We start from the raw sequence: 8,197 nt of genomic DNA on the forward strand, positions 1-8,197 counted from the left end.
CCAACTCGTCGAGTCCATCTTCCGACTCGGCGAGTTGGTCACTTGATTCGCGATCCAAACCCGCTCCGACTCGGCGAGTAAGCGTACCTACTCGTCGAGTCCCTTCCTTTATTTTAACTTAGCTCCCTTCACTTCTTGTTCCGAACTTGGGATGTTACATTAGGTAACAGTTCCACATAGAAAATTAGAGATTGAAAAAAAAAATAGATGATAAACTGAATGCAAATTTTAGCTCCAAAACACTTCACTTGTTTGTGTACTCATTGGAAATCCACATAAATGTAATGGAATATGTTGTGTGTTTGTTAGAGTTTGAAGAGGCGAGAATAATTGGATTTTACCCAAATGCAAACATAACTTTCACACGAAATATATTAATATATCATGTCAGAGTAACTCAACATCCTCGTTTTGTTGTTCGTTGGTGGAGCCTAAATCAAAGTGAAGATATCAGTTGAGCAAGAAATCTCCAATGGTTGTTGTCGTCGAGTTAGGGTTAAGGTCACTCGAAAGCAAATTACTATCATTGAAGAGGGTAATAAGCTTGAGTAGAAATTCTCTAGCTTTTTCACCATCATCTGACTTTAATTGCATTTCAATTTTGAATTTTATGTTTTTCTTTAATCAAATCCAACTTCTTCTGGTAGCATGTTCATGTTTTGAATTGTTGCCAATGATGATGGTAGACAATGGTTTTATGATCATATAATAATCGAGATGTCAACGGAAATGGTTTTGTTGAATTATAGTAGTCGTATGAGGGATGCCACATATTTGATTATTTGTCAATAAGAGAATTATATTTTCACAATACAAATACAAGATCTGATACCTTTGTTCCTAACTTCTTGTTGATCTTGTATTGTGAATATAAATAGTAATGGTGACCAAATAAGATGGTCGATATTGATTTTATATCCCTAAAAAGCAATAAGTTAAGTTTAGTGACATCAACCTTTTTTTAATAAATTAACCATGGATTTGATCATTTGATTTGTTTAGAGTAAATTACACCAATGATCATTGTGGTTTGGAGTAATTTGTGTGTTTGGTCATTAACTTTTTTTTTAACCCAAAAGGTCCGTATAATTTACTTTTATTTCAAACTTGGTCCCTAATCAACATAAAAAGAATGATTTGCCCTTAATAAATTTTTTATTTCTTTTATACTATTATCTATCATTTTTAAATTTAAATAAATAAATAAACCCATCGGCCACCCTCCTTCCCCTTTATCCCCAACATATCGGCTTTCTCCCTCTCAGACTCCCTCCTCTTAATCGCCTACACCATCTTCCTCGAAATTGACAACTCGCCAAACCAGTCTTCGGCGATGACCACAAACCACTTTGCCGACCTATTATAAACATCGGTTTGTCATTCAAGCGATAACCACATCTCCCATGGCACCGGCGCCAACAAGAAGAAGCAATCTACTACGCAGGACCTGGCGTCCGTCGACCACTTCAACCAACGATTTCTGGAACCCGACGTCTAACGAACAAATCTTAGATCCCGACGTTGCCTTGGTTGATTCCGACCAAACCCCCAGCTCCTTCCCCTTCCCCTTCGTTTCCTCCCTACCATTGTGACCCATAAAACCCTCATGGTCGATTAGGGTTCAAAATAACTGAAAAACCTAAAGAATATACCATGTGTATGCTCCTGTTACTGTTAGACGAAATGGATTCCAGGTCAACTCGATTGAGCTTCAAATCAGAAGAAATTGAAACTATATGTGACTGATTGAGCTTCAAATCAGAAGAAATCGAAGTTGCATCAGGTTTTTTTACATCTATGTATGAGTATGTGTTTGTTTGTTTATGTAGTGTTTGGTTTCTGGATTTGATTTTTTTAATGGGTTTTCGGATGTGATTTCTTGAATAACTTTGATCTTGTGAATAGATTTCTGGGTTAGCGTTTTTTTGTATTTTAACATCAATGGTATTTTTTCCAATTACAGAGGTAGCGATGGTGGTAGCCGAAGGTTAGCAGTGCTGGTGGTAGGAGGTGGTTTTCCGTGACTGAACACAAATAAGGAGGGAGGATGGGTGGGATGGTTTGGTTTTTCAGTTTAAACTTTAAAGAGCTAAAATATTTAACTAAAATTTTTCAACATATATATATTTAGAGGTGTTTGGCTTTGCTTTTAAAATAACTTTCGAAACTTTTGGCTTTTAAAATAACTTTTGAAATTTTTGGCTTTTCCAAAAAGTCAAAAAGTTTAAAAAGTTATTTGGTAATTGAAAAAGATCTTTAAAATAGTTTTTTTGAGAAGAAAAAAAATGAGGTTTTTAAGAAGTCATTTATGTGTAACTTTTGATAACTTTTTGTCTTTATTCTTTTTCCCTTTTAAAAGTTTAAACAAACACATTTTAAAACCATCTTTTGAAAAAAAGATATGAATCAAAAAGTTTTTTTTTTTAAAAAGGATTTTTTTGTCTGAAAAACTATCCCAAACACCCCCTTATAATTCCTTTTAAAATAATTTATAATGTAAAAAAGATAAAAGAAATGAATAAGGGCATATAGTTTTTTTTTTTTTTTTTTTTTGTATGTTGGAGTATTTTTTATTTTTATTTTTATTATTTATTTTTTCTTTTCTTTTACCTTTATAAACGCTGTGGCAACGGAAAAGTTCCATTTGTATGTAAGATTGAGAATGCTACGACACCCCACCTTGAAAACATTTCCGCTTTTATTCTCCGGCCGACGACGATCCATCGCTTACATTTTGCCTCAAAAGTCTCCTCCTCAGCCAGCATAACAACGTTCACGTAAACATAGACATGGCGACAACGTTACCATACGCCGATGTTGATTCAAGCTTGAAAGGAATGGCCGGTCGGGCCGAGGGTTTTGGCCGTTCTGCAGTCGGTGGCGCTCATGGTCCTGTGCATCGCGTCACCTCCTTGGCTGGTAATTTGTTTAATTTTTACGAGATCATTTCGATTTCCGGATTAAAAAAAAAAAAACAATTTTATTCACGATTTTCTGTTGATATTATGTCTTCATATGAGTGAATTTTCAATATCTCGTTATGATTCATTTGTTAAAACAATCAGAAATTACTGTTATCCCGAACAGATTCTCTTTATACACGGATGAATTTCTAAATTGCTAGATTTCACCTTCGATATGATTCTAAGAACAATTTCTAGCAGAATAAATGATAATGTCCGTGTTAGATTGTAACGAAATCCGTATTTACCTTCAATTTGACCGATAGGTAGAATCAAATATGTGTTCCATTTCTGTTTAACCCCATGTTGAGAATACATACACTCTCCAATCCTCTGAAATTTTTCAAGACACTTGTTTTGATGGATAGTCATCATATGCCACCAACATCTTCGATAAATGTCTTTGTAGATGATGGGCCAGGATCACTTCGGGAAGCATGTCGCATGAAAGAACCATTGTGGATAATCTTTGAAATTTCAGGAACTATTGATCTGTCATCCTACTTGAATGTCTCATCACATAAAACCATTGATGGTCGTGGGCAGCGTATAAAACTAACAGGAAAAGGTTTGAGACTAAAGGAATGTGAAAATATTATAATATGCAATCTGGAATTTGAAGGTGGTAGAGGACATGATGTTGATGGTATACAAATTAAACCAAATTCAAAGCACATTTGGATTGATCGATGCAGCCTGCGTGACTATGATGATGGACTTATAGATATAACCAGACAAAGCACAGACATTACAGTTTCCAGGTGATTTTTTGAATTTTCTGATGAAAATATTGTGGATGATTTTCATTTCTTAATGGAATCTCTGATTCTTGCTTAGCAGATGTTACTTTGCTAAACATGATAAGACAATGCTTATTGGAGCGGATCCATCTCATGTTGATGATAGATGTATCAGAGTCACAATTCATCATTGTTTTTTTGATGGGACACGACAAAGACATCCTCGTCTTCGATTTGGGAAAGTTCATCTTTACAACAATTACACTAGAAATTGGGGAGTGTATGCTATTTGTGCTAGTGTAGAAGCACAGGTAAATTTTACTTATTAACTGTAGTAACTGTCAAGATTAACTTGTATATATACTTTTGTTTCAGATATATTCTCAATGCAACATCTATGAAGCAGGAGAGAAGAAAAAAGCATTCGAATTTTATACCGAAAAGGCAACTACATCAAACTTTTTCTCTCGTATCTATTTATTAATCCCTGAGCATACATTTATATTTCTATAATCAATTTTTTGGTAAAATATAAATAGGCAGCAGATAAGGAGGAAGGTAGATCAGGGTTGATAGTTTCAGAAGGGGACTTGGTTTTAAATGGAGCTCAATCATGTCCAGTGAAAGAAGCAAATGGGGAAAAGATGTTTCATCCAAGTGAGTTTTATCCAAAATGGACAATGGAACCTGCTACAGATGCACTGAAACAGACTCTCCAGGTCTGTACTGGTTGGCAATCTGTTGCAAAACCAGCTGAGCAAGGCACTTCCTGATTTGTGAGATTAATCAGGCATAATATATCGGAATTAATTGACATAAGCATGTAAATATGCATAAGTGATTGATAAATAATTTTGTTTATTTATGTATCTAAAAGTATTATGAATATACAATAATGTTTTTTTATATGCGTTTTTTTTTTTTTTTTTTATTTCTTATAGGGTTATGGTTGTTTTGAACCAACAAGTTGTTTGAAAGGTCTACTTTAGTCCCTTATGAATTTTGTTACTGTTAAAATCCCTGAATTTCCATTTATATGAATGATTGAATGGTAAGTAGTTAGAAAATGCCGGGTTGTCATCGATGTTATTTATTTATAACTGAATATTGTGTCAAATAGCAACCCAATATCTAAACTGATAGATTATCGATTGATGTTGGATCACAACTCAGACTGCTTAGATCAAGCCCAAATAAAATAGAGCAATTGTTGTCAAGATTATGATATTTGAGGTTCCAGATCCCAAAATAAGAAAGCCAAGAACACAATATTGCCAATATTTGAGAGCAATTTTTGAGTTGTGTTAGAATCAAATCAGCTCACCCATGTTTACAATATGGAATGTTTGAATGAGGTGTAGCATCTGGTTTGACATTGAATACCCTAAACCATGTTGAAATTTAATGGATTTGGGGTACAATAAGAGAAAAAAAAATTATATTTAAAATATATTTTGTTAAACTCTATAGAGTTAAAATAAATTATATAAATAAATGGAGTAAAGTTGTATAAAGATAAAATTACTAAGTTGTCATTCCAATAAACTTTATAGATTTCAATCCAATGTAAATGCTCTCATATAATATAAGGGAAATCATTTTGGTGGAACCATTAGATGTTGGATTTTTTTCAACCGATCCAATCCGTTCGTTATATGCAACCGAACTAAATCGATTTAACTGGATATTAGATTTGATCGGTTTTATTGGATGCTAGTATTGATATAACATTGGATGATAATATTAGATCGGTTTTACCCATTTGATGATAATATTATATATAACATTGGATGATGATATTCGATGATAATTTTAGATATAACATTGGATGGTAATTAGATATCTATTGGATGATAATATTTGATATCTAATCGGATGTATGTTGAATCGATTATTTATTGGATTTTGAGAGTCATCCAAGAACCAATCAAATCCAATTGGATTTTGAAACTTCAAAACCGATCCAATCAAATTGTGATTGGATATTCAATATAGTAGTAGGTTGGTTTGTAATTGGATGAATAAGTTCGAATTTGATCAGGCTAATTTATGCACACGTAGATAAAATGTACTCAAACAGCTATATAACCATTGATTGTGTGTATTATTTTAATTTGGTTGGCATTTGATGGACATGATTTAATTAATGATTTCAAGTTTATATATGTGTGTAAATTGTAATTCATAAATATTTCTGTTTAAATGCTTTCTTAAAAGAACATAAATATTTCTGCATCATCGGAAAGGGCGGGAAGTTTGTGATACGGAAACGGTTGGCAACGTCAATGAAAACGACCCCGAGTTTCTTAAAATCACCGGCGATCCCGGGAAAAGCACAGACAAGCAGTTTGCCATGTTTTCCGGCGAAAGACTCGTCAACATCTTCTTACACCTCTCGTCTTCGCTTAACGTGATCAAATGCTTGCCGTAAAATTCCTCATACGCCGGCACTAATCTGTTCGCGATCGAGACCTTCATCTTATCTCTCATCTTTTCGTCCACCACAATCCACGTCGTTTGCTTCCCGTATACCTCCTCAAATGTAGAGTACAACCTCCTAAAGCAATCCTTCACCTTCTCCGGGCACACCACTGAATTTCCCGGCAAACATGAAATCACCTTATTCCAAGACATGGATTCGTAGCTTGATACATATTGCTTTAACTTCTTTTCGTGTTTCATTATCCATTCTTCTCCTAGAATAGATTTCAGATTTGTTTCGCGGACCTTTTCGATAATGAAATGGAGATTGTTGACTAGGAAGAGATACGATAGTGCAACGTAGTTGTGAAACTTAGCTTTGCCGTCCAATTTGCATAGAAGAACGAGAATGATCCATGCGAGCTTTACGGAAACGGCCGGCGGCGAAACTTCGTCGGTGTTCAGGCACTCCATGTAGGATTCCAGAAATGGCGATTGTTCCTTGAACGGCAAGTCATCTACGATGACATCACTTAGGGCACTGCCGTACTCAGCCAGCGATGAGAAGTAAGTCATGACTGAATCATTCAACGGATGAATTCCACCGCCGGATACAGTAAGTTTAGATGAGTTGTTATGAATCGACGATTCCAACTCGCGAAGAACAGTTCTGATGGAGTTGCCGAGTTTACTAAGGGACGACAGAGCTTGCATTTTAACCGACGAGACAGATTCATATGAGAAGAGTGACTCGATTTCTGGCCAGAGATTTGAAATCGAATTGTACAACTCCATCATCACAAAAATTGTCTCTGACTTCAGTCTCTTGCATCTCGTAGCGATAAGTTCGGGAAATGTGAACAGATTCAGCGCTCCTTTCGTTGAATTCTCGAAACAGGAATCCCTGATTTCTACAAACGAAGTGAAAACGTAATCGCAGAGAAATTTCTCTCGATGGAAGAGTGTCTTCATTGCGATTGGAACCGCATTCAACCAACTTTTGACATGATATTCAAAATGTGGAGCGTCTACCATCTTCTTGATGTGAGAAGAAGAGTAAGGCTGGATTCCGAGATGAAATAGAGCTTCATCCATGGCTGATTTTCGTATGATTTTATAACTTTCGATACACTCCTTGCCGTAACCACAACTAATCATTGTATCAGCTATCAGCCTGAGAATTGAAATTGCAATCATCGACAGTGGTTCAGCATCAGAAACCGAGATGATCTGTAGTTTTCGCTCATCTTCCGATTCAGTGCTGGACCATGACAATCGAGAAGGCCAGCTAGAAACAGATCTAGGCTCCAAGTACTCACGATTATCCGATAAGATTAGATGAAACTCTTTCTCGAGACGTTTCATTGCGATTTGCATCAGTCTCTGGGCAACGGCTAGCATCTCTGATCTCGGATCGTTTAAAACAAGGAAATGCATAGCACGATGTAGTCCTGTGACGCAATTGATGAAAACTGTGGCTTCTCTCGTGTTGTCTTGAAAGATGGAGATGAATCTGGTGTAAGAATCACCATTGATGTCCCATTTTTGGATGATTGCCTCTGCGTTTTTTATGTTTTCTTCCATAATGGATTCAGATGGTGAAGATGAACATGGGGAAGAAGAAGAAAAGGAAGAAGTAGTGTTGGTTGTGAAGGAGAAGAGAGTGATTAGATTTCTTGGTCTTTTATTCAATTTGTTTGACAATTTGTAATTAGTTGAGTGAGGGGTTTCAGGGATTGCCATTGATTCACATGGAATGAGGCAATGGCCAATGAGCGAATCCTTTACAAGTTGGAATGATTTGGTTTCTGTTGGAGATGTGGGTTTGTGATGGAATTTAAATAGGGAGGGAAAATTAAAGGTTAAAGTGTCCCCTATGAACTTCCTCCTGTCCCCTATGAACTTTTATATCATAAGCTTTATAAAAAATTATAAAGAGAGTAAATTACAGTTTCGGTCCGTGTGTTTTGATCACATTTATAGTTTTGGTGCTTAAGTTAAAAAATTATAGATTGAATCCCTTTGATTTTAAAAAATTACAGCCTCCATCCCTTTTTTTTTCTAACTCTCCGT

General features: G+C 35.5%; 2 protein-coding genes across 6 annotated transcripts; one reads left to right on the forward strand and one right to left on the reverse strand.

Moving 5' to 3' along the window:
- The first annotated feature begins 1,219 nt into the window (after positions 1–1,219).
- LOC111912236 (putative pectate lyase 21) lies at positions 1,220–4,609 on the forward strand. Of its 5 annotated transcripts, none has more exons than XM_042899547.2 (7): positions 1,220–1,783; positions 1,964–2,051; positions 2,639–2,919; positions 3,373–3,724; positions 3,804–4,014; positions 4,079–4,147; positions 4,243–4,609. In XM_042899547.2, exons 3-7 carry the CDS (start codon positions 2,790–2,792, stop codon positions 4,474–4,476), a joined length of 996 nt encoding a protein of 331 aa, XP_042755481.1. In that variant the 5' UTR covers positions 1,220–1,783; positions 1,964–2,051; positions 2,639–2,789; the 3' UTR covers positions 4,477–4,609. The 5 variants fall into 5 exon arrangements, with proteins under 5 accessions (XP_042755481.1, XP_023763726.1, XP_052624630.1 ...); XM_023907958.3 differs by having other exon boundaries at positions 1,964–2,010; XM_052768670.1 differs by having other exon boundaries at positions 1,220–1,805; positions 1,964–2,919.
- Positions 4,610–5,817: 1,208 nt separating this feature from the next.
- LOC111912189 (exocyst complex component EXO70H1) lies at positions 5,818–7,991 on the reverse strand. The gene has a single exon (XM_023907914.3). It carries the CDS (start codon positions 7,865–7,867, stop codon positions 5,939–5,941), a length of 1,929 nt encoding a protein of 642 aa, XP_023763682.1. The 5' UTR covers positions 7,868–7,991; the 3' UTR covers positions 5,818–5,938.
- Between the last annotated feature and the right edge of the window lie 206 nt (positions 7,992–8,197).

Source organism: Lactuca sativa, chromosome 2 (genome assembly GCF_002870075.4).
Source record: "Lactuca sativa cultivar Salinas chromosome 2, Lsat_Salinas_v11, whole genome shotgun sequence".
NCBI lineage: Eukaryota > Viridiplantae > Streptophyta > Magnoliopsida > Asterales > Asteraceae > Lactuca > Lactuca sativa.

What these genes read in the sequence shown, in the direction of transcription:
- LOC111912189 (XM_023907914.3), bottom strand. Translation starts at nt 7,867, where the DNA reads ATGGCAATCCCTGAAACCCCTCACTCAACTAATTACAAATTGTCAAAC.
- LOC111912236 (XM_052768670.1), top strand. Translation starts at nt 2,790, where the DNA reads ATGGCGACAACGTTACCATACGCCGATGTTGATTCAAGCTTGAAAGGA. An exon ending in ACAGACATTACAGTTTCCAG is followed by an intron (nt 3,725 to 3,803) that starts GTGATTTTTTGA and finishes CTTGCTTAGCAG; the next exon opens with ATGTTACTTTGCTAAACATG. An exon ending in GTGCTAGTGTAGAAGCACAG is followed by an intron (nt 4,015 to 4,078) that starts GTAAATTTTACT and finishes CTTTTGTTTCAG; the next exon opens with ATATATTCTCAATGCAACAT.